General features: G+C 37.8%; 1 protein-coding gene across 5 annotated transcripts in view; it reads right to left on the bottom strand.

Annotated features, from left to right (window-relative positions):
- Window positions 1-27,781, bottom strand: part of LOC129762268 (serine-rich adhesin for platelets) — a 481,936-nt gene that overhangs the window by 295,188 nt on the left and 158,967 nt on the right. For all 5 annotated transcript variants that reach the window (XM_055760379.1, XM_055760383.1, XM_055760380.1 and 2 more), the window contains exon 3: window positions 16,588-16,661. In XM_055760379.1, coding sequence (XP_055616354.1) covers window positions 16,588-16,605 — 18 coding nt within the window. In that variant the 5' untranslated portion in view covers window positions 16,606-16,661. The remainder of the gene's footprint in view (window positions 1-16,587; window positions 16,662-27,781) is intronic.

The following is a 27,781-nucleotide window of genomic DNA, read 5'->3' as shown; positions in this document are numbered from 1 at the left end:
TTTTCGGACATTAAGGATCACACAACTCGCCGCCGGTGGGTGTTCCCCAGGAAGAAGGACAGAGTTAATTTTGGGGGTTTGGTTAATTGAATTGTGTTGTTGGCTGGAGCTTCTCGGCCGATAAAGACCTTCGTGGTGTGTTCACAAGCGACGGCAAGACGGAGACCTACAACCGCACAATGGAAGACGGAGGACATCAATTGGGTCGTTCGTTGGCGTCTTTGGGACTGCCGAAGGATTTAGAGCAATTTCGGAAACTTTTGATCGAGGCCTCCAATCATTGCGTTGACAACTGGGAGAAAACATAATAGATCATTTAGTAAGCTCTATCATTCTATCGGGAATGTTTGATTTTTTTAAGACTTCAATCATTTTCCGTCGGATGAAACAAATTGATCATTTTTTATTTCAGTAAACAGGTTCACTAATCGTACCTTTTGCTGTCATAATAGGTGGGTTAGAGCTACCTGCGTCTTTTTTTCTGTTTCCAAACTTGAAAAAGTCACTCGCCGGGCAGAAATTTGAGTCGAATGAGGAGGTCATCACCGCCACAGAGGCCTACTTTGCAGACCTCGAGAAAACGTATTTTTCAGATGGATTAAAGAAGTTGGAGCATCGCTGGGTCAAATGTATTGAGCTAAAAGGAGACAATGTTAAGAAATAAATCGCCACTTTTCCAATATATTTTTTTTGACGTAGGACTACGTCTTTCATTTCTATACCGGGGTGTAAAATCAAAGTTTCGAAAACGAAAGCGTTACGCCGGAGAACGAGATTTTGAGCGTTAATAGCTCCTAAACAACCGAACGAAATGGTATGATAAACACTTCATTCGAAAGATAAAATGTTTACGCGTTATATACTTGTTACTTTTTCATTCAAAAACTTGTTTCAATAGCCTTTAAATTGCTTTCAAAACAAGCTATTGAACTCACCAATCGGTATATAAGCGAGCGCCGCTCGGAAACCCACTCAGTTATAATTGAACAGCGATTGGAGCATGTTGTCGCTGTTGTGGTGAAGCAGACTTCGTTTATCATGAAAACGCTGATGAACGGTGTCACCAAGAGCCTGTTTGTGCACCTTAGGCCAGAAGGGAATCCATCAGGAGGAGAGTGATGCCACAAACGGTTCCGCTTGAGACATCGGAGCAACCCCCACACACACACATACACGCGCGGAACTATTTTCGTTTGGTTGCCATCCAGCGCCGACCAGATTCCGGAAAGATGTCATCGTGGCTTAAAATTAATCTACCAGTTCCCCTTGGAATTGAAAAATACATTCATGCGAAAGAGTTTATTACGTTTTCTATCCATTTAATACTGCGTCCAAATACATTTGGCTTTGTGATTTTTCAATCAAGTGCGATCAACGTAAGACCACGTCTTTCGGAAATTTATTAGAGGTGCAATGAATCTTAAGAAGAAATTCCCGCTCTACGCGCACTGGCAACCGATGTTTACTCAACGATTTCTCAAACGAGAAATGGGAGTTTTGAAAAAGGATTAGCGATCGAAAAAATTATGTAGACTGATTTGATGCAACAGATATTTTGTCTATTGGAAATGGAATACAAATAGTATCATAATACAAATAATGTATTATGTATTATACAACTTTCGTGTGACTGCTTCTTTTGCTGAATATTGTGCCTTCAACGTAACGCTCTCGTTTTCGAAGTCCCCCAAATATTCATTTATTCATTCATTCAGAATTGATTCAGAAGCAACTAAAAACAAATGATCACTAAATCAACGATAGTCTTACGTCGTAAGTACTTATCGGACTGGCCTCGTTTGTATTTTATGTGATAGATTATTTCAAAATTGGCAGAAAACATTTCATCTTCGGTAGAAAAATGCTTTTTCGTGTGCTGAAGGGTGAAATGAACAAATGAAAGCACCCAATCCAATAGCTTTAAAACGTTTGTATTTATGGAAGCAGACACCACTTTCTCTCAAACTGAACGTCAGCTTGGGATTGTACCCAAAAAAATGGCAAGCGATGTCATCGGGGATCGACCCAAGGCCGGTTGGAATGTAAGGCTGTTTTACACGACCACGTTATCTACATAGTCACTTGAAGGGCCCGAAATCTTCGAAGATGAAAAATGAAAATCAACTCTCCTCTCAGTAGCTTCGCTTCGACTAGGACTACTTCGGCATTCGCTGTCAACATGATTTGAACTGACTAGGAAATGAATTAACGAGCGTTGAAAGCGAGGATGACTGATGAACTATTCTAGCAAATGGGTATTCTAATTGACGTGACTAATGGATACAAATCTGCCTCTTCATTCGACCTGACTTTAATCCACAAGAATTTCGTTACCCGCATGAACAATCTTATTTTACGTCCATATAGAGTGAAACGAAAACTTGATTTCTGATGCAAAAAGGTAGTTAGATCATTAATGCACGGTTTATTGTTTACCCACCGTGAACTCAAACCAACGGGCTTAGACAGTTATTAGGTATGCTATAAAGGTCCTCGCGTTATTATTAGTAAGTGTTTCTGAACTCAACCACGATGAACTCAAACATCGCTACATGCCAACGTGATACATGAGAGAAACAAGAAGAATTCATTTTGGGGGAAATCACTTTAATATGCATTGAAGTCCATTTGACGGGGAAGAACGAAATAAGATAGTCGAGTCATAGAGCGAGATAGCAACTAAACGCCCGAATGACTGTTGAGTCATGTTGACGGAGAAACTGCGTGAAGAAGCCAAAACTCATTTCCAATTGATTACGAAGACGAATTTCTTCATAGTTCGCTGGCTTTCCTCAGTTGAATATGACATTGCCGAGCCCTAGTCACTGGTGCTGTTGCATAAATGCGTGATAATATTACATCTCATTATAAAATGAAGTTGGAAAGTGTTTTCTAAGAGTAAAAGTAGAAGGGTCTGGGCATCGAGGCACGGACGGAAATTTGACGTGGGACTGTGATTGTTCAGAACAGTTGTAATTCTTTTCATTGTTCAGAAATCTGTTATGTTGACTCTTTTGAAACTCTAAATAGTAGCCCTGAAAAGGGCCGTTCGTTGTATGTACCCATAATCTTCAAACGGTTTGTAACAAACAAAAAAAAAAAGATAAGCTTCTGGCAGGAAGTTCAACTGTCTAACTGAAAATTATTAATGAATATCTGTATGACACATAACAGGGTAGAATGGTAGATAAAATAAGGCCTGTTCTTAAAAAAAACGCATCAGACGAAAATGTTCGCCAAAAATTATTTTAAGACGGATTTTCATGAAACTTTCAGCGAATGAACTAATACATATGGTTTATGTTTCGGCATAATTACTTTATTCAATTTCCTTTCCATCGCTGAAATCCCGCACCTTTCCCTTAGGACCCCTCATTAAATTTTGTGCAATGGTGTGGAGCCGAACTTTTTGGTCATTTTTATCCATTCTTTTTTTAACTCCAGCTCGTTCATAAACACTTTGGACGATTTTCGAGCTTCGGCCTTCATTATGGCCCAAAATCTTTCCACCGGACGAATCTCTGATGAATTTGGGGGGTTGACGGTTTTTAGTACAAAAAATGAGTGGGTTATATCTATGATATAACCGCAAGGTTGACGTGGGATTACCTTAGCTTAGTAATTATTTGTTTGTATTGATTTAATTTTTGATTGAATAAAACATTTTCCGAATTCAATCGAATTCAATATATTTGCTTTGTGAGTAAAAAAAATGTATAATGCCATGTGAGGTCAATTCATGCATTTGGATATATTATGTTCTTCGTTACAAGTTAATTTAATGGCAGTCCTTTTAAGTTTGGTATGATGACATCTTGGTTTTGAAGTCTGTGTTAGACAAGCACATTTCAGTCGGAACAAAAATGTCCCCGATTTGCATGTATTTGCAATTCCGAGTTCTCCAGACAGCTTCGTTTAGAAGTCTGTAATAGGTGAACACATTTCAGTCGGAACAAAAATACCCCCGACTTTCATGTATTTGCAAAGTGGATTCCCCCAGGTACATTGGTTTTGAAGTCCGTGTTAGGGAAACACAGCTCGGTTGGAACAAAACTACCCCCTACTTGCCTGTATATTTGCTAAGCGGATTCCCACAAGTACATTGATTTCGAAGTCTGTGTTCGGGAAACCGTAAATCGGGCCAATCAAAACTAGGCAGTTAGGGCGTTTAGATAACGCGTGACATTTCACAGTTATTCAATTGTTTATCTAATGAAAAATAACATTTTATTAATTGCGATAGAAGCGTTGAAATATTCCGTATCAATTGATGCAAACATCTTTCCGGTCCAGTAAGAAATGTTCAAGTTATAAGCATTGGGAATCTTTCATTTTTTCCTGCATGTTCTGTGTTTAGGTTTTCATTTTACCCCCCATATACTCAGGTTAGACGTAGTCCCACGTCAAAACAACGTCTCTGTATCAATCCAACGTCGATCGCGCGTAATGGCATGATTCGTTAACCACTCGCGATACAGCTTCCTTGCGCAGGATTTGGCCACCGTGTTTTGTTGATCACGCCGGTTCGGTGCCTTCCGGACCTCGGATACACGAAGCTCAGCTCGTTTCATGATTTGCTGAACAAACCAGGCGGAACACGTTGCCTTCAGAGGCGCGTCGCGAATCGAAAGGTTCGGATTACGCTTGAAATAATCCAACGCCTTCCGGGCCTTCACAGGGTCAGCTGTCTTCGATTTTCTCCCACTTCCAGCCCGTCACTCGGTCGTCTGGGACTCCTTGAACGATTTCACCACCCGAGACACAATTGTATGGGTGATTCCCAGTTGTCTTCCGATCCATCTCATGGTCGCAGTCGGATTTTCCATGACGGCGCGTAAGATTCTCTGGTGATTTTCTTCTTGTTTCGATGACATCTCGATAACCACTGAACCGAATAATAATGGTGCATTTTTTTTTTGGAGTACAGGCCTTATACGTGGATCGGGAAGCAAAAAAATATATATCGTCATTGATTACATTGAATATGAAGTTTATGGGGAAGAAACAAAAAACAAGTTGAAAATACTGACGATTTCGTGATATTTTGAGGTAAAATACACAGGATGTTCATTTACGGTCTATCACAATCAATGTTTTTGAAATTTTGCATGGAATTTAAGTGATGCATGAAATCTTGCATCTGATTACTTCAACATTTACATTCGAAAAAGGTCTTGCTAATCTGCTTTATAGAACGAATTATTGCACACAATATTGGGTTGCATACAACATTCATGGGATCGAAGTTGAAAGAAACATACATGATTTACCTTCGCATCCCCTCGCAAAACATACCTCTTTTATTTGTTAAATTGCTCACTTGTTTTATTATGTTTACTGTTGATATCTTAGGCGAAAAAATTGCAAATTGCAAATTTGCCGTCTAATGGTCTATATTATAACATCTGTCGCAAGAACTATTCTGCGTTATATGCATTTTAAAACTCTTAATAAACGTTACAGTTTTCGTAGAGTGACTCCCTTTATAGAAATCAAAGACGCAGTCCTACGTCAAAAAGGAGAGCATAAACGTAAGTCTATATCCTTCTCGGTCTGGGCCGTGTATGTGGCAAAGTATGCGAAAAACTTTAATGCGTGCTTTCATGCAATGTGTCTCCTGTTTCGCTCGTTCATATTGCTATTATATTGCTATAGCATATATATAAGGGTGCCAATGAAAATGGTCATCTCTAATTTCAAAAAATTACCTCATAAAAAATGTTCACTACCTCGAAAAAACACCCTATCCCGAATATCAGCTTAATCGGACTTAAGGGAGAATGGCGCAAACCGGTCAAAGTTTGAGTTGTCGGGGTTTTCGAAAAAAAATTTTGATGCCAAATGTCTTAAAATTGCATGAAACGTCGAGATCTAGTGTCATCTCGAAAAAATTTTTTGTCAAAAATCTCATTCATTCTGGGACTTAGTTTTGTTCTCGGATTACGAAACGAAAAGTAGGATGTTGGGTGCCAATAATAAAAGTTATCTCGATTTTTCATTCGGAACTTGCTACGAAATGTTGATTAGCTCATTCGGACATCATTTACTGGTGTCACAAACATTAAAATTTGAGTTTTTTTGAAAAAAGAAAAATCACCGGAAATCGGAGTTTTCAAAAAAAAAGTGATGCCAAATGTCTTAAAATTGCATTACTCGTCGAGATTTACAGTTATCTCGATTTTTTTTAATTATTATCAGATCAATCATAGTAATAAAATTTAGCTCCTTCACACTTTTGGCTGTTCTCAATGCTTAAAACATGCATGCGGTAGTCTTCCGGATTCTCATTTCAAGTTTGAAATCCATAAATTGATAGATCACTGAAACAACAGCCATCGCTATGCCGCTAATGAACTAATAAATGTTATTAATACTTATTATTATTTGATTTATTATCCTTGAGACACGAAGAAAAAAAAAGTCACAGGAGGGTTGTATCCAAGACACGACCGCATAGTTGATGTAGGATTCCGTTAGGCTATCTGGTGCATGCTGATTTTGGATAAATTGTAAAACTCTTCGATAATGATTTGGGTCCGTTTTGTCTGGTTGTTAGGTACTGTTTGTTCACTCCACCAGTGTCCATAACCGAGTGATAATGATAGAAGGATGGTGATTAGTCATTAGATAGTGCGTATCACGTACCAAAGCCGCCCTCTGTATTCCTGGACGAGATGGCTCCTGTGTAATGTATGGATGAAATAAAGAAAAAAAGCTCATCAATCATCATCGAACACAAGTTTTCTCACCAGAAAAAAAGTGTTACTTTAGTATAGAGAAAATATATTTGAAATGGAAAAGGTAATCTCATTTATAATTTTTTTTCTGAGTGTTTATTCAACCCATTTCCTTTTCGCTTTAAACCCAACGGAACACGATGCTACATGCCTCAAGGCGAGTTTCAATAGAGCTAACAGCACCCAATACGATATATAGAGCATATGTGGAATCACTTTTTCGAATACTCCTTCATTTTTCCAATTTTGCTCGTCGCATGAACTTTCCTTGGGAGAAAAAAAAATCGTTTCATATTTCAAGTCATTTTAACACAATAGCTACCATATACAATTTTACGCTTATAGTTCTGCTAAAAGTTTCAAAATACATGATCGGTCATTGATATGAAATTTTACGAAGCAACCAACATAAAAGTTCCAAATTTTAATTTTATTTATATTCCATCTAGCATAAGTTCTATTCAGCTCATTGAAACATCATTCTTCAATCTACCCATCGAAAAATTCTTATTGGAACGAAAATAACAAAAAAACACTCGTTCATCGCTCCCAACTTATCCGCCAGCACGTATGCAATCAGCAATGCCCACGCTAGTTACAATGAGCACTATCCATTTGTGCGCGTCGTTAGTATAACTATCGACCACGAGGGTATTTATATGCTGATTTCCCCCAGACACCTTGGATTTGAAATCTCCGTTAGGGAATACATGTCGGTGAGAATAAAAGCTCCCCCTACTTTCATGTATCTGCGATGCCGATTTCCCCCAGGCAGCTTGGTTTTGATGTCTCTGTTAGGGAACCGCCGCATGTGTCGTCAATTTCGACCTATCAGAAGTGAGTATTTCCGTTAGGATAGGGGTTGAGATTTTTCAATTGTTCGATAGTTAGTTCCATGACATATATTATTTTAGTCAATGTAAAAAAATTTTATGGAGTGCCGAAATTGAATGACGCAAAAATCTCATCAATCCATCATAAAATGGCTGAGCAATAAGCATTTCAAATTGGACAATCTTCACGGTGCGCTCGATTTTCGATTTTCAATTTGTACCCCTATATGTTCCCGAAAGACGTAATCCTACGCCAAAATATTGGGGTAAACTTTCAGCTGACAATTATTCAACCACGAAACTCAATCAATAAATTCCCAACAAAACCAGAAAGTGACAACTTGGAAGTTTGCTTCTTTCCCACGCTCGAGTATAATTGTTCTTTCCCTTTAGCCTGGCAAGTCGCCCTAGCTGAAACAGCGTTCAATCAGCTCGAAACCAGACCCCAAAATGAGGCACGACAGGACTTCCTTTAAACTAAAATGGAAGTATTCGCATGGCAAATGTCACCCCGTGCAAAGTTTTTCTTCAATATAAAAATTGCTCCCTGCCATACTCCCGATTTCAGAATTCACAGCCCGAACAGGGGCAATTGGATCGACGACCACATGCTGATTCTCGTTATTAATAAAGTTTTCAGTCGTTATTTCTACCATCTTGCATCCGGGAGGCAGGGAACGAGAAGAGAATAGCCCGGGAACGGATGATTTTTATGCTGCTCGAACAAGCATTCTGCTTCGAATTGGAAGATGTCTTGTGCAAACCTCCATCCAGTATCTCCCTCACAGCAGGTTCGCTTCCTAGGGCTTTGTGAAAGTTGAAAATTCGAACGAACGACGACAGGACTCGAGTGTGTTATTATTTCTCGGATGTTTTAAATCCATCCGAAGAAGTTTACTTCAACACTCTGAGTTGAGCTATCGTAACGCTTTCAATCACAACTCAATCAAATTCCCAAAATTACGATATTAATCAGACGATTGTTTTAGAGTTTATCGATTCATAGGTCTGCCTAATATCGCATATCACATCACTGGTCAATTGGCGGCTACTTTATTTTGATCACGTCGCGTCAATTCCTGTTCATATTGCAGGTCAATATATCCCCTCACTTCCATCTCAGAATACCCTGAACACCCATCATCAAAAACCACGAAGCCAGCGTGAAAATTTTACGATGTACGTCTCACCTTGTCCCATTTTTTCCGGTCAATGAAAGTTAGCTTCCTCCCGGAAGCGAGAAAACCAGCACAGCCTGGGCTGGGTTGGTGCAATAAACACATCATAACCTTACCCACTGCTAACGGCCGACAACTACACCTGCGTGTGTTTCAAAAATCAATGCGTGTTACACCTTCATAATGACTGTGAGATCCAAAGGATATACCAACCACCACAGACCCGGGAGAATTGGGAAGATCACTCTGGAAGCCGACGCATCTTCGGAAACTCAATTGCTCTTTGATTTATTGCGGTCAACGGCGGATGTTCAGTCCCCATGATTGAATCGATGATGGATCTTTCAAAGCGAGTTCAGTCATTCGAATCACCATGCTTCCTTCTTCCGGTGAAAATAAATTGTTCTGTGATGATAATAACAACAACAAAAAAGCAAAAAAGAAAACTTCCCAAACAGCTTGACTCATGACAAACTGCACTTGAAGAAATTTTAAAATACCACTTCCACGAGTTCCGTGCAGAACAAAAAAGTTCGCTTTAGAGGAAAGCATTAAACTTTTTTCCTTCTTGTCTGGGCTTCACGTCACAATGTTTTTTTTTCCTTTGCTCGATTTCCATTCACTCTTCTAATTTATCCTCAAGCACGGCTTCGCCAAAAGCACACAGGGAGACATTATTTTTGATTTCGAAAAGTTTTCTCCAGCTCTCGACAAAGAAAAAATAAAAAAACTGCACTGGATTTGCTTCCCGGTACACCATTTGCACTATTCAGCGCTTGAGCAAAGTATTCGAAATGGAGAAACCATCGCTAGAAAATCCTGAAGTTGCAAAAAAAAATTAAATAGAGATTAACGAATCAGCTAAATGGCAGTGTTTCTGCTCTATGAAACTTATGCAATTCAATTACGCTGACTTATTTGAGAATCCAGTTTCGACCGAAAAAAAAATCTCAAACATCGAAGTTTGCGTTCTTCGGATTTTCGAATATTTAAATCGTGGAAAATTTGAGGCGTTAAATTTAAAAACAGCCCTGAAATACGTTTCATCATGCATAACGACACTTGAGCGTTTCTTCGCGTGACGGGGAGGAAGCATAGGATCGTACCCAATGTTTCAAGCTAACCGGGCAATCCGTGGAACACAGGTTTGAGTGCCTGAGACCGCCGCTTCCGACGGCGGCTCAGCGGTCGACTCGGATCACGTCATTTTGGCGGCTTGGGCCGCCCCTATTCCTTATCATCGTTAAATGGGGACTTTGACTCAATTACATTGAATGATAAATCTCGTAAAACGAAAACGAGGAAAATAATCTATAATATAAATGTAAGGCATTTATACCCATGATGTTTTTCCCGCGCCACAATATTTTAAGCTTTTGAACTTTTGAAGCCAACCATAAATCCAGCCAATCTTTGATACTATGTTCTAAAGAAAAGATTCGATTGTCATCTTTCTCGTTCGTCCCTTAAAGCTCTGTACTCTGTAGTCCTCACAATGATTTAGTTTACAAATAAGTTAGTTTTAAGAAGTATTTGTGGATTAGCAGTAAGGTTCGATGATTAGGGCACTCATGTAAAGTCTGTTGACGTTTTGTGAATAAATGTAAATGTAAAGCATCATCGGCGCAAAGCGCTCTGCATCGATCGAAACAAATGGTAGTCGGAAGGGGCAAGTTATGGGCTATAAGGCGGATGAACCAGAATTATTCATTCACTGTTTTCCAAACAGTTTCAAACTCGAGCAGCAGCATGAGACAGTCATGATGTAATATTATCGACTCTCGTCCGGTCGCATGATATGAACGTTTTTCGGCAATAGCTTTAAACTTCTCGTCGGATTGTCGTTCCGGAAAAATTGCTTTTGTGCCATTCAATAAATAATTCGAGCATGCGAAATCGTTAAACTATAAAATACCTACTACCTCTACCAAAACTCGTCATTATAATATCAGATTTTTGACGTAGGATTACGTCTTTCGGGAACATATTGGGGTACAAATTAAAAATCGAAAATCGAGCACATCGTGAAAATTGTCCAATTTCAAACGCATATTGCTCAGTCATTTCATGATGGAATGATGAAATTTTTGCGTCAATCGATTTCGGCACTCCATAACATTTTTTATATTGAATAAAATAATCTATGTCATGAAACTAACTATCGAACAATTGAAAATTCTCAACCCCTATACTAACAGAAATACCCACTTCTGATTGGTCGAAATTAATGACACATGCGGCGGTTCCCTAACAGAGACATCAAAACCAAGCTACCAATCGGCATTGCAAATATATGCAAATCGAGGGCATTTGCAAGTAAGTTGAGTGATACGATTAATTCTAGCAAATAAAATTCAAATTTGCAACCTTAATATTGGTTGCTTCGTGAAATTTCATTTAATATGACCGATCGTTTATTGTGAAAAATTTAGCACATGTGTAAGTGTAAAATTATATATGGTAGCAGTTGTGTTGAAAATGAATTGATATATGAAGCGATTTATTTCAGTTTTCATAAATAAAAACCAAGGTGTGTTCCCGCTCGTACGTATTCATACGGCAAAAAAATTGGAAAACTGAAAAAATATTCGAAAAAGTGATTTCCCATATGATCTACATATAGTATTAGGTGTTGTTAGTCCAATCAAAATTCGCATCAAGTTGAATAAACACTCAGAAAGTAAAAATAATAAAAGAAAATTACCTTCTCCATTTCAAATATGTTTTCACTATATTGAAGTATTATGTTTTACTGATGAAAAAAATAGATAATTGTGTTCGGTATTGGTAATTATCTTATATTACATTGGTGAGTTTTTTTTCTTTATTTCATCCATACATAACACAGGAGGCATCTCGTCTAGGGTCACAGAGGGCGGTTTTCATCATATCTCATTCCACTTCGGCCTCTTCTATCTGATACGCATCATCTAACGACTAATTACCATGCTTCTGTCATCATCACTCGGTTGTAAACACTGGTGAAGTAAATAAACAATACCCAACAACCAAACAAAATGGCCCTTTTCAGGGCCACCAAAGAGTTTAATGATGTAATTCTTCAAACAGATCCAAAATCAACAGATAGCCTAACGGAATCCTACGTCAACTATGCGCTCGTGTCTCGTACTCAACCCTCCTGTGACTTTTTTCAGACACAATTCTCGTTCAAGTTTTTTGAACCAAATGCAAATAATATGTCTCTCCGTTACATGAAATAAATGTTTGATACAGAAAATATGATAGAAAAAAGACAGCCCTAAATCGGACAACTGTTTTCTCGAGTTTTACTTTCAACAACACATTCGGCGATCCATTTTCATTTATATAGATAGAAGACGACATAGGAGGGCGTTTACAGGGAGGAGGAGGAGTGTCAAACCATCTTAGAAACGTTTCTTGCCTCCTAAAACCTCCACATGCCAAATTTAGTTTTGTTTGCTTGATTAGTTCTTGAGTTATACAGAAATTTATGTGGCATTAGTATGGCAGCCTCCCCGTAGAGAGGTGGAGAAGTGTCGAACCACCATAGAAACCTTTATCGATCTCTAAAAAAACCTCTAAAATCTGCCAAGTTTGCTTCCATTTGCTTGATTAGTTTTCGAGTTATTCAGACACCGCCCCCTGTAGAGAGGGGAAGGAAAAAATTGGCTTTATTTACTTGATTAGTTCTTGAGTTATGCAGAAAATGATGCTTCATTTGTATGGCAGATAAATTTTGTATGTGGACGTTTTATGGGGAAGAAACATTTCTAAGGTGGTTCGACACTCCTCCCCTCCCCTCTGAGGGGGGGGCTGCCATACAAATGGAACACAAATTTCTGCATAACTCGAGAACTGATCAAGCAAACGAAACCAAATTTGGCATGTGGAGGTTTTAGGATGCAATAAATGTTTCTATGGTGGTTTGACAGTCCTCCCCCTCTCTTAGTGTGGGCTGTCATACAAACGAGAAAAAAAACATGTAACGGAGAAACATGTTATTTGCAAATGGTTGAAAAATCTTGAACGAGAATTGTGTCTGAAAATAATCTGATATTATAATGATGAGTTTTGTAGAAGTACTAGGAAATTTTATAGTAAAAGGTAAATTCAACGGGGTCGATTAGAAGATCAATCAATGAACAGTTCTTCGATTGGACTCATGAACTTACGCTTAGGAAGAAAACATGAATGTTTGACGGTATTGATAACAAAAAACAAATTTTGGGCGGGACGAAGTTTGCCGGGTCAGCTGGTCTATTTATATATATATATATATATATATATATATATATATATATATATATATATATATAGATTTTTCGTTTTTCGAATATAATAGATTTTTTTTTGTTCATCCCCTTAAAGTCATAAAATACCTTCTCAATATAAATAGTTCGAACTGTTTCAGGAGGTGATAGAAGATCATATTTGATGAAAAAATCCTTTTACGCATGTATTCGAATTACAACAATGACAGAGTTATTGAACTTTTTCTCTGTTTAGGACTCTGTTTGCCTCAAACTGGCTCCCATTCAAAAATCACGCTACGTAGGACAATTTTGTTGCTTTTATTTGAGAGATGAGAAAATTTTATATAGTATTCAGGTCTGAAACCACCAAATTAGTGGATTTCAGGAACATAATGGAAGTGAAAAGTTATTGGTTTCTAAGGTGTTGCTTTCAATTTTATTTCAAAAAATCATACAAAACTTGAATGTTCCTATCAACCAAAGTAAATCTATCCAATCGCTCTACAATTCGTTCTTTGACACCAACTTTTTAATTTCGCAACAAAATAATTTTTAACAATTCCTGGTGAATGTGAAACTAGAATCTACAAAAATCCCTATTTTTACTTCACTGTACTCATAATAGCCAATTAACTTTCACTTGAACGTTGAAATATTTCATTTTCGCTTGACATAAGCCATATTTGAAAAAATTAAAAAAATTTTTTTTTGAACTTTATATAATCGAGTCAACTTAGTTAACTTGACACGTATTTTGGTCGCTATATACTGCTTCAAGGAACTGTTTGATTGATTTTCGGCTTGCTGCTTCCATCAAGTATAACTTCTTCGAAACAAAATAAGTCAAGACGAACTTTTCAGCGCTGAAAAAGGGTGTATTTCAAAACAATCTGCTGTTAATACATTCCAGATCCGAACACTAGTGGCACTGCAGTAAAACAAACAGTATGCCCAGCTATCAAATAACTCGAGCTGTCAGTGTCACTTACATTTGTTCACTAGGTGAACGACGAGTGGCGGAGGACGGAAAAGTTCTTGATTCCACAGTGTGCAATCACGGATAATACGGCAGAGACTGAGAACAAGTTCCAAATAGTGCAAATTTATGATGCTAGTTGGTCGCTGCTTTTATTGCTGCTCACATTCGTCTCGTTTGGAATTACCCCTTCACGCCCATTGGTTTCTAAGGGAAATATTTTTCCCTTCTACAAAAATCGTTATCGATTGTTCAAATATAAAACGTATGTCCAAGGCAGCAATTGTGTTTTTGAACGAATGAAAAAAAGGAATGTCAAACATGGTCCGGTCTGACTTAACAACGATCACATAATGAATGTGTTATGTGCAAAGTCCCCTTGTGCTTCACAAGTAAACGAAATTGTTTCGTAGAATACCATAAATAACTGTTTTTTTCACTTTTCTGATAATTTTTATTATGTTTTTGTATTACAAAGCAATAAATAAAATACCGATATAATAAACTCTTCGTTTATTTACTTTTATGGCCCATAGGGAAAACATATTTCCCATGAAATTATAGGAAACCTCTACACCCTGTTATGTTTTTCTGGTGATTTTCTCTTACTTTACACCCACAATAGCTGAAATATTGTTTTGTATTGGCATCAGAGTTACTATATCTACGGAATAATCTGTATTTATACAGATTTTTCAGACTTTTTGAAACCAAGAATCTGTAGATACAGATTACAGATTTTGTTGGTTTTCATACAGATTTACAGATTTTTCAAAAAAACGATCCAATATTAGTTATGGTTTGATCTCAATAATATTTTTTCCCTAACTCATCAATTTTATTCATATAGCTTCCGAATCAATCTGAATGAGAGTCATTTTGGCATTCATATGTAGCGTGTAATACTGTTTTATTATGTTCAATCAAAGGCGAAAGAAGCAAAAGTCTGCGTCATCGGCTAGCTTTACAATAAATAAATAACACTGTTTGTCTTTTTCCTACTAAAGAACAATGAATGCGATTTTTGCGTGTATACTGTCAACATCGTCATGTTCATAAGAACTATGCCAATCAATGATACTAAAGCTATGATTATGCTTCAAAATTGAATTAATAAATTTAATTCTTTGCGGTCGCATTAAATTTCGACATGTGTGTCGTACTGGGCGCAATTATTTTTACTTGAAAAAACAGTGATGTATAAGTTTGTTAGATTATGAAAGATGAACAAGATTTCTTTATTTTATGAGAAATTTTTATTGAGTATTTTGAAGTATTTACTAAACAATATTTTTATGTTTATGTTTAAAAAATATTTGCTATAATTCTTTTCCGCGTGATATCTTTCGCATGTATCACAAAAATAATTAGCTTTGCCTCTTTCGCCTTTCATCTTTTTGTTTTAACATACAAAACAATGTTCTTTGCATCCACACAGTACCGCAATACATGGAGTTTACCATTAATCCTTTCCTGAAGTTTGTTTATACTGAGTACCGTTATCTATTATTCATACTAGCACCTTTTTGGTTCGTGAATGAGTTCACAAGACATTAAAATTGGTTTAGAAAAAGTGTGAAATGATACATTGTTGCATAAATTATAATATTAGTATACTTCTTTGCTGTGGTGGCTGAGAGCAGACAAACGACCACAACGGGTTAATACAGATTTTCGGAGAAAAAACACAGATAAAAAGATTTTTTGAGACCAAAACACAGAATTTATTATGGCAACCCTGATTGGCATACTTAGTCTTGGACATGTTATGGTCCTGAAAGGGTTAACGTTTAGTTTCATAAAATATATTATTTAACTCAATTTAAAAAAATGAAATGGAATGCCGAAATTGATTGACGCAAAAATCTCATCAATTCATCCAATAAGCGTTGAAATTGGACATTTTCCACTATGCGATCGATTTTCGTTTTTCAATTTATACCCCCAATATGTTCCCAAAAGACGTAATCCTACGTCAAAAAATCAAACTTTGTATGCATATGAAAAAGTATATATTCGAAATCGAGACCAACCTGTAACGCCATGCCGCTCAATTTCAACGGCGTGTGTCTATAGATAAATTTAAATGGCTATGATCTATAAGCAATTAAAGAATTAATCGGAATCGAAGATTCCCGAATCATTATTTCCCATAAAAAACATTTCATGTTCATTTTTTTAATCTGTGCGCAGACCAACTGAAAGTGTAAACCATTCGGAGGCATATTTTCCATACCTGAATCATTTATCATAATTCCAAGAATATTATGCCCGCTGATTACAGCCTTCGAATTATTGTATGAAATTCAAATCCACCCACACGAAAGTTCTGATGAAATACAGTGACGCACGTGAGTAATTACTCGCTCGAACATGCACACGCACAAACATTGCAGTATTTTTTTTTTTGTTGCTCGAATAATGACCATAATCAGCGGAGAGAGAGAGAGAGAGCATGAAAAATATCAGGAAAACAACGATAAAGCAAATACCCCATCGCCATAAGTCACAATTAAATATTTTAATTGCGTTACGTTAAACGCCAGAAAAAAGGCGATTTTCAGCGAAATGTTCCACACACAAAAAAAGGTTGTCAGGGTGCAGTTCATGTGAAATGAATTCACTTACCGAGTTCACAGCGGCCATTTTGCTGCCCAAGGACGATACGTTGCGACCCGGGATCCAAGGTGAAGCGATGCGACCTGGAAATGGCAGAAGAGAGAGAAAAGAAAAACAAAATCTTTCAGTTATATTGCTTAGTTCACGTGTCAATCTCTGAGGGTAAACTTTATCAACAATTTCCAGGGCAACAATTCAAGGCAACCTCAAATTACGCACGTAATTGATCCTGTCGAAACGTTTCTCATGTCAAAGCATTCATTTACTTCCGATCCGGTGCGGTGCTAAGATGCCGCACAACCTGAGTATCCAAACAATTTCTTTACCCCTCCCGCCTTTTCACAAAACGTTCTCTTCTCTATTTACGCGTCCCATACACACTGAAGGCATTCTATGTTAATTTAGCAACCTTTCTCCTCGTGCCTGTGGAATCTCATGCTCACATTCACACCTGCAAGGCCGAACATACAGACACACACACACAGGTGGGTAGGGTGGCAATGGAAGGTGAAATTTCACACCTCTGGAAAATGTTTGTTATTCCCATCCCATCCTCGTCGCGTCTCCCTGTCACGCCTCGGTGGCGGCAATACTTTGTGAAGTTGCCACGCGATGGTTCCGTCCCACGCTGGCAAAAATAGAACTTTTTCTCTCCGAGAACGATTCGATAGAAAAATTGATACCTCGAAGAAGTGTGGAATCCACTATCACGGAGACTGCGCCCGCTATTGGAAAGGGGAGAAAGCGGGTGATATGTGCATGGTATTTGTTATTTTGACAGCTTTATTGGGAGGAAAGAAAAGGCACTCATACAATGGTGCCGTTTTGATGGTTGGGTGACATGTCCATTTGAGATGTATTCTTTCCATGAGTTGGTTCACTACTAGGCTTACTAAACGTACCGTTTTTAACGGGACTGTACCGTTTTTTCGACCGATTTTAATTGTCCCGTCTTTTCATCAATTTGTACCGTATTTTGAATATACAGAAAATTATTATATTCCTTAATATATTCGTTACTATTCCACTCACCATTTTCAATTATTTTATTCGAATGAACAGCAGATTTCTGAGATTTCACACAACTGTCTTCAACATGCAATCGATATTGAAAAATCCGTTGTAAAACTTTATAAATATCTTCATACACGATTCGTGTAGGAAAATTGAAGAGTTTTTGTGATTACGACGGTGAACAACTTCTTGAGCAGGGCAATACACGATTCCTTTCTTTTGGACCTTCTATCGAAAGGATTCTTAGTATTTTTGGAGGATTGCGCTCTTATTTTCTTTCACAAGAAAAGTGTCCTGTTGTACAACGGGATTGAACTGAAAACTTAAAACTATGGTTGCTTTCTTCTAGAGACATCGTTTGATGATCTTTCAAGCATTGATTCGTCTTGTTGAAAAAGACGATGTATCTGCCACTGAATTTGCCGTTAATTTTGATGATTTCATTAGATTTCTTATCAGCGCCAAATCGTTTTCAACTCGATTATCCCCAAGGTTAGCCTCAAACCATGGTTCAAAAGACAACAACTAAAGTAATTAACATTGATGAGGTAAGGTGGTGGTGGAACTAATAATCCTTGCCAATTGCAAATCGTTGGATGCAAATATTCTCAGAAATGGAAAATGAATTTCTAAAGTGTAACTTAGCTTACTTATTATATTTTATGTGTGTCTTGTAGTACCGTATCAGTTGGAATGATTCTTCCATGATGAACAATATGTTGACAAAGGAATAGTCACGACTCAATATTGAAATCATAAATAATTGTCAAATAGAACATTCATCTAGATTATGACAAAATTTATGAGAAAATGTCCAAACATCATAATTATCTGAATATTCTTTTCCGGTAGAGAACGAAGCAGGTACCGTTCAGAATCATATTTCGGACGCTTAAGGCATATGATGCAGAAAACAGATCTAAACTTTATGCACAGGTATTATTTGGTAGATATTTTTGATAAATTAGTTCAATATGCTTTTAAGCTTTCTACTTTGGTACCTATCTGATTGGAAACATAAAAAAAAAATCGAATAAAATGCTTTTCAAATGAAGCGAATAAGAATCAAACTACGGACACTAAATCAAATTTCGGACAGATTGAATTCAAAATTCGGACACTTTATTTTGTTATTTTTTGGACGAAAATTACATTACACTTGATTATATTTTATAGTCAACTGCAAAACACTTACCAGGCAATCACAGTAAACTGTTAAAGATGATGAGAACTGATGAAACACGGGAGAAATTTAAATATTTATGAACGGGTAAATTCTACTTGCTCACGCTAAGGAAACGTCAAACACAAACGATAATGAGTAGTGTTGTAAGATTTCTGCCGATTATGTTATAATTCAAATGTAGTTCTCATGTGAAATGATAGTGAAACCTAGGGATTGCTCTAAAGAAGCAATTGTGATATTAATTTGATAGTTATATCATCAGTGCATTAAGTATTTCAAGATATCAGAACAAAGGTGTCCGAAATATGATGTTGTCCGAAATATGATTCAGAACGGTACATATACAGCCATTACAGGGCAAAGCAATATAGCGGTTCTCAGATTTTCGTGGAAATTGGTAGTTTTTCAAAATATTGGACCCGTAATTTTTAGTTTTTAATTGGGGTTGTCGGGGGGTCTCCGTAGCCACATTGGTTGCGCGTTCGCTTAGTAAGCGATCGATCGTGAGTTCAAAACTCAGGGCCCTCATTGACCATCTTTGTGTTGTTACAGAATAGCTACGTCCACGTAACAATCATCAGCGATGGAGATCGATCCACGGTCGAAACAAGATCGATCCATCCATACAACTGCTCTGCTCTGCAAGATACATCGGGCTGCTGTTCTATAAATAACTCAACAATGATCATATCAACTGTCTCCGCTGTCCGGTGGTCTAACTGGATAATGGAAGAACAGAAAGAATACTCTTACGCCTAAATGGCTACTGTGTAAATGTACCATATGCAATGGTATAGAAGGAATACTGGCGAATGGCAACTGTGTAATGTGCTATAATTATAGATATGATAACCATGTGACATGTACACGATTAAAATTCGGCTCTGTTACAGCTAAAATACTAATGAGCCTAAAATAAATAAATGGGATAAAAAAAAAATTGGGGTTGTCCGGAAAATAAATTTTTCCTCCTTTATCCAAGAATTTTGTGTCTATTATTTTACGATAAGGAACAAAGCTACCAATTTTAACGAAATCTGAGAACCACTATATCGGTTTGGCATGGAATGGCTGTGTAAGAATGTTTGATTATCGAATGGTAACATCAGTACCTCTCACGCTCAAGGTCACGAGTTCAATTCTCACTTTCGACATTCTTCCAAAAATGGAAGTAAAAATGACGAACCAACCAAAAAGTATTGAAAGTCACTATAATACAGAAAAATTATAGGGGGTTGTGTCCAACATACCACCACTTTGTTGACGTAGAACTACGCTGTTATTTTGTTTAAGTCGCTTGCTAATAACTTCGAATATTATTTCACACACACACACTTATCTCCGCATCTCACATATGAGCAGAACAAATGTATGGGAAAATGGAAATGCTTCTAGCTTTCATCAATTTAAACCGTTTACACATCAGAGTATTGTAATAAATAACATAAAAAACAAATCTCAGGAAATTTCCAATTCGTTTGTTACATAAATCGTCTAAATCCGTTCGCGACAAAAATAGTTATTAACATTAACTTTATTTCATAAAAACGAGACCTGTTTTCTGATTTGGCACCCTTAATGAAAGACGTAGTTCTACGGCAAAAACCCAATGAGAGAGTTTACCGTAGAAAAAAAAATGTGAGGGGCTGTCTAGGACACGACCGCATTTCTGACGTAGGACTACGGAATTATACTATTCAATTCGCTTGTTAATCACTTCGATATTAATTTGGAATGCATCGAGATTTTTGAAAAAAAAAATTATTACAAGTTTTTTTTACTGAAGATAACAAAATTCATTCAAAATTTGAACAATGAACCGAACTGCTTTCGAGCCTGGTGAACTGATAAAGAATATTTAGCCTCCCTAAAAGGATGTACAGGTCTATCACCGGATTATACCACATTTCTAATAACTAAAACATTAAAACCGCCTAATGGCAATTATTTCAATCTACATATGGCAACGCATAAATGCTAACCATTTGTGCGTGCAATGCATGAACACAGGCGACATGAAACCAGCGCTCTGTATCATTTCATCGATTTCCATTTCCATGGATTTGGAGTGGCGGACAAAATCGCACCACGATTAAATTCACAACATGACACAATATCAAGTCTACAAAGTGATGCTGTCTGACAGTACCAAGACTGGTTAATAGAAGCTACAAATTCTGCTTTTACGCTCTCACTGTCTGAGCAAGTTGCTATCAGACGGAGCTTAAATTGAAATAATTCCTCTCTTCATAGTGTCCGTTCGCATGTGGCAGCGTTTGTTCTCTGTGTACAACACATACGTAATAGTAAATACTTTTTCCATTAAACAACTATCAACTATTGCACAGAATGTTTGCACTGAGCTGCGCGAGTACAAATATAAATTATGAAGCAAATATCTCTGCAAACTATCGAGAAATGGCGGAGCTAAAATCACAGCATTTCCTTTCTATTCTCTCGAATGTTGCATTTCATTTGTGTATCACGTCTGTTTCAGCGTCTTTCAGATCAATTACTGATGAAGAGAATCGTCGAAAGCTATCAGCGCTTTACGCTCATCTGGTTCCATCTTCACTTTGCGAATGAACTGTGCAGCCAACTTGCACCCGATTTTCTCCTTCCCACTCAGATATCGACCGTAAACTATGAACACTTTTGCTCCTATATTCCGCTTGAGGTCGAAACGTGGTTTTTCTATTGGAATTTGAAAGCATACTTTCATGAATGATACGTTGTATGTAAACGAATGCAGTGTATGTGCATTAGAGTGTCAATGAAAATGGTCATCTCGAATTTGCAAACAGATTTTTTTTTCCAAAAATGTTGATTCCCACGAAAAATAAACTTTATAAAAAATATCAGCTCAATCGTATTTCATTTACTAGTGTCGCACAGCCGTCAAAGTTTGTTATGAAAACCAAAAAATCACCCAAAGAGAGGGGGATCGACCTTCTGCGACTAAGTGGCAATGAAGGTATGGAGAAAAAAAAGTCATCGAATTTGAAGAACCAACCATGTACATTTTGTTTATTGGCCCAAAAAAAGACCTGTGCGAAATTTCAGGTAAATCGGACGTGATTTAGTGGTGCCTCAAAAAGGTTCATAGTTTAGATTTTATGACTCTCGAAAATCTCCCACGAAATCGGAGTTTTAAGAAAAATGTTTTGATGCCAAACGTCTTCAAATTGCATGAAACGTCGAGATCTGGTGTTATCTCGGAAAAAAAGTTGTATTACTCGATGAGTCAGCTCCAGTAGGTGAAATCATTTGGCATTAAAAATCCTTGTTCGAAAATTTTTTTTTTGAGAATTGATAGCAACCTGTCATTTTGAATCCAGTTAGGATATTACTCAGATTGAAAGAAGCATTATAAGCCGATGCAACAATACCTGAAAGGTCGTGTATAAAAATAGTTTTTCCAGGATCGTTCTGGGAAACTGAGAGCTTTTGCTTGAAATAATAACTGAAACATCCAGCGGTTGTAAGCGATTTGTGACATAAGGTGGAAAAGATACATGAATTGTGCATGTTTATCGGCAACTAGCTGACCCGGCAAACTTCATCCTGTAAAAAATTTCTTTTTTGTTATCAAAACCTTCAAACATTCACGTTTTCTTACTATGAGCAAGTTCATGGGTCCAATCGAAGAACTGTTCATGGATTGATCTTCTAATCGACCCCGTTGAATTTACCTTTTACTTTAAAATTCCTAGTATTTCTGAGAAATCTCATCGTTATAATGTCACATTATTTTTAGACACAATTCTCGTACAGATTTTTCAACCACTTGCAAATAACATGTTCCTCCATTACATGGAATAAATGTTTTATACAGAAAATATGATAGAATAAAGACAGCTCTAAATCGGACAATTCCTTCCTCGAGTTCTGCTCTTTTCAACACATTCGGCGATACTTTTTTATTGGTATAGATAGAAGAAGATATAGGAGTGCGCTTCATCACATTAAGATCCATTTCCAGTTTCGAGCAAAGATCAATTTCGCTAGCGCAAATATCAAATGGACTAACAGCACTTGTCACTATGTAATTGTATAACATATGGGAATTTAATTTTCGGAATTTTCCCTTTTTCCTTCAGAGTTTTCGGAAAATTTTCAATTGTCATGTTTGGAATATTTTTGGTTGAAATATGTGTAATATTTTTATGGGACTCCCTCTCCATTCCAGAGGAGGGAGGGGTGTCATCCATCATAGAAACATTTCTCATACCCAAAAACCCTCAGATCCCAAATTGTGCTTCATTAGTTCTCGAGTTATGCAGAAGTTTGTGTGCCGTTTATATGGCACCTCCCCCCTCCCCTCTCAGAAAGGTGGGAGGAGTGTTGAACCACTTTAGAAATGTTTCTTGCCCCCTACAACCTCCACATGACAAATTTGGTTCAGTTTGCTTGATTAGTTCTTGACTTATGCAGAAATGTATGTTTCATTTGTACGGCAGTCCCCCTCCTCAGACAAAGGGGAGGAGTGTCTATTCACCATGGAAACGTTTCGGGTCCCCGGAAACATTCGTATGACGAATTTTGCTCCCTTTGCTTGATTAGTTTTCGAATTATGCAGAAATTTGTCTTTCATTTGTAGGGGAGCTCCCTCTTAGAGAGAGGGGTGTAATATCTAACCACCATAGAAACATTTATTGCACCCTAAAACCTCCACATGCCGAATTTGCTTTCATTTGCTTGATTAATTCTCGAGTAATGCAGAAATTATCGAGTTATGCAGAAATTTGAGTTTCATTTGTATGGCAGCCCCCCTTAGAGAGGGGGGTAGAGTGTCTAACCACCATAGAAACATTTATTGCACCCTAAAACTTCAATATGCCTCATTCGGTTTCATTGGCTTGATTAATTCTCGAGTAATGTAGAAATTTGTGTTTAATTTGTATGGCAGCCCCCCCTTAGAGAGGGGGGAGGGGTCTCCTTAGAGAGGGGGGTGGAGAGTTTAACCACCATAAAAACATTTATTGCACCCTAAAACCATCACATGCCAAAGTTGGTTTCATTTTCTTGATTAACACTTTGGCGTCCGGCGACACCACAGTGGTTACGTACGAAAACTAGCGTCTGAATGCCGGCGACACCACAGTGGTTACGTGCGCATAGTATCTCAGTGGCTGGCGACAGCACTTTAGTATCGTTCGCATTCTTTTGGGGTATTGTTTAGGTAACAATAAGTTACACACGGCCAACAAGTTTTATATTTTTATAAATAGGGGAGGTGGGGAAATACGGACATATTAAGAAGAACTTAAATTATATCTTTCGAAAATCATGTTTCTTCAAACATAAATGCAATTTACTGCATTTTAATATACTGTTTTTCAAATTAATCGACCGAATGTTTTTCAATGTTTTCACCAAAATAAAAAGAGATCGAAAAGTAGAACATTTTTCGATGATTACACGCATGGACATATAGTGGGGGGAATATGGACAGGTTTGTAATATTTACGTATGTATATCATCGAAATGACATGAAAGTAGCGGAACAGGGTGGAGAACTTATGAAAACTATCGATGAGATTAGTAGAACTTAACAATTTATAATTTTCCGATAATGTCAAGAACGGGCGGCGACAAACCAAGTAATCCAAATTAGCGCTGCCGGCGCTAAGCGAAGATTTTTTTACGAATCGTGCGGACGTCAAAGTGTTAATTCTCGAGTAATGCAGAAATTTGTATTTCATTTGTATGGCAGCTCCCCCTTAGAGACGGAGGTGGAGAGTCTAACCACCATAAAAACATTGATTGCACCCTAAAACTTCAATATACCTCATTTGGTTTCGTTTGCTTGATTAATTCTCGAGTAATGTAGAAATTTGTGTTTAATTTGTATGGCAGCCCCCCTCCCGTGGCCGAGTGGTTAGCGTCATAACTAACATGCCGGGTGTTCGGGTTCGATTCCCGTTCTTGTCTGGGGAATTTTTCGTCAAAGAAATTTCCTCCGACTTGCACTGTGATCACGCGTATTCTAGAGGTTGCCACTCAGAATGCATTCAAGGCGAGTTATTTGGCATAGAAATCTCAACTAAGTACTAATAAAAAATGACGCAAGTAATACTACGTTGAGACGGCGAAGTTCCTCTAGGAACGTTAGTGCCATTGAAGAAGAAGAAGAAGCCCCCCCTTAGAGAGGGGGGAGGGGTCTCAAACTATCACAAAAACCTTCCCCGGCCCCAAATATCCCTACATACCAATTTTCATGTTAATTGGTTCAGTAGTTTCCGAGTCCATAAGAATCAGACAGACAGACAGAAATCCATTTATATATATATATATATTTATATATATATATATATATATATATATATATATATATATATATATTTATATATATATATACCAAATTAAAAATATAAGTAAGTTAACAGCCCTTCCAACAATTTTCTCGTTATGCAAGGTGTAAGGTGTACTTCAATTTCTAAATCGTTCACAAAGGAATTAGGGAAATGCTTACAACTTCTAGCTCAAAAGTTTCGAAACGTGTATGAAAAAGGGCACTGTGTTGTTTTCATAAGTAATAAACGACCAGGAGATGTCAAACCGTATGACAGCTGTTGGTGGAAGGGCTGTTAACTTACTTATATTTTTAATTTGGTTGAAAATTGTGCCACTTAATTTTTACAAGCGTTGTTGAAACTGCCTCCCTCCCGCCTACATTAAATCGGGATTTTAAAAAAATGATTCCAAATGTTTTAATAGTGCATGAAAAGTCGAGATTTACTGTTATTTTGTTTTTTTTTTGCCGAATATTCAAAGATTTTGTCCTTTTTGAAACATCAGATTCGTGATGACCAATGAGCATGCAAGGTACTATTTTAAATTCCCAATATAAATTATGCAAATGGCTGGATTTATGTCCCCACAAACACCAGCTTTCGATTTGCAACATTGTGTCGAAAAAGTGGGTTGAAAATCCATTCACCGATGCATTCGTCTTATAGAATGACTGTTGCTGTGAGCCAACACGTAGCGCGTTCTTGGCGCATCCCGCGGCTGATCCCCTTCTGAAATACCGTAATCCCCCCGTTGCTACTAATTTATGTCGCCAGTTGTTGCCAGGGATTTGTGTCATTGTGCAAGAGCGATAAACCGCTTCCAAAGAAAGACATTCGTTTACGGCTTAACCCATTCAGCGAACTCAGCGATCCGTGCCAAAAAAGATGGCGGTGAGAACAAAACAGTAAAACACAACACGACTATGAGAAGCGGAAAAGAAGGAAAAAAAACGCCACAGAAACAATTCAACGGCAGAAGCCACTGAAAATAAACAGTCTCACCAAGTGTCTGGTAGTTCAACAACAAATCATAAATTTCGCTTCCATCCACCGCTGCCGCCGCCATTGACACCCCCGCGGCTCTGCGCCAGTTTCGGCCGATTTTCCGACACTATTAATTCATTTTTTCTCCCTTCTCGTCATCTCGCTTGTGTAGCTTTCATCGCGCACACCCCAAACCAAAGAGAAATATGCTTCGCGGTTACATTTTATAGTTCACTTCCTTCCATTTTCCCACACAAATCTTCTCCTTCTTTCAATCCCCGTTCCCCGGAAAACTGCGATGGACAAATGAAACTCAAAAAAAAAAAAAAAGAAGGTGAGATGACACCGTGGATCATTACAGGATCCTTCGCCCTCTGGTGTACCACCTTCCGGCGAAGACGACGATGATGACCATGGTGGCGATCATTTGAAGAAGGTGTTAAGTGGAAATTATGAAAATATAAATATTTGTCCATCCCTCGCGCCTTCCCACTTTTAACGTCCGCTTCTCGCCGCTTCCGAAATTGGCGGTGGGAATGCGAGTGGGAATCTGGTTTTAAAATAATCGGTTTGTTTTGGAGAAAAGATCGGAGGGAGGCGAACTCACCGTCGGTACTGGCGATTCAAGTTTTCGACACTTCGCGACCTAAGATGAAGGAAGTTGTTATGGAAATATGAGTGAGAGAGCACACATTCCAAGCGCGCCACGAATGCCGCGAGGAAAAGCGTGGTGAAAATGGGGAGCGAAATTAATAAATTTGTTTGCGCCGCGGTTCGACGTTTGATTTCTGCGCGTTTGTTTTGACTCTCGGTAATACTTTTACGAGCGCTGAGATGATACCCTAATGTGTTATTTTTCGATCCAAAAGTGATCGTTTCGTTTGAACTAATTGGGCGGAAAACATAAATACCACTCTCGCTCGGCTGGACAGTTATGGATATATTGGGGATTACGAGGTTATTTGGTTGATTAGTTTATTGCAGCGTGTTTTCTGTAAATGCCTTTCCATGGGAAAATGGTGCGGAATCGGTAGGTTCTAATTATGCCGATGAATCATTACTGGTAGTTATTCGAGCCGACGCTAATGATTGACTCGGTGCCAAAACCACACAACCACACGCTGATTCGTCACATTAATTTTCCCATGTCCAATAGGGGCGCATATGTTTTGTGTCTCGCTATTTAAAGTTTCTTCGTATTAATTATCCACTACGAGCAGCTCTGTTTTCCGGAGAGCTCCCAAAGGGGGGTTTGTGGAAAATTGTGGCGCAAATCCACTCATCAGTGGAAACACACGAATCCATTGAAGCAAATGAATGCAAATAAATGAGCGGATTATTGATTTCAGAGAGAGAGGCTGAAAAAAAAATCAACAAATATGGGATATTGAAAACAAGCTCCTAACATGCATTGATGTTTTGAATAATTTCCCACTTCTAGAGAAAACAACAACAATTTTGTTGCAGCTAACAAATATTTCATCCCCTATTGCATTTCCGAACGGAGCACTGTCACAATTTCGCCGAAAAGTCCACTTGGCTTGCCAAAGTGCGGTGCCGTTTATGTGTCCACCCTAAAAGTAAATTGCATTTCGTATTTTCACTGAAAGCATGATGATAGAATGTATACACAGGGGAGGAAAGCTAGGGCTGCATGAATAATTGAATGGCGCTGCAAACAAACAGACAGATAGATACAGCGAGAGTGCAGCCTTTTTTCTGC

Source organism: Toxorhynchites rutilus, chromosome 1 (genome assembly GCF_029784135.1).
Source record: "Toxorhynchites rutilus septentrionalis strain SRP chromosome 1, ASM2978413v1, whole genome shotgun sequence".
Taxonomy (NCBI): Eukaryota; Metazoa; Arthropoda; class Insecta; order Diptera; family Culicidae; genus Toxorhynchites; species Toxorhynchites rutilus.
Note: the sequence above shows the minus strand (reverse complement) of the source record. Positions and strands in the feature narration are given on the sequence as shown.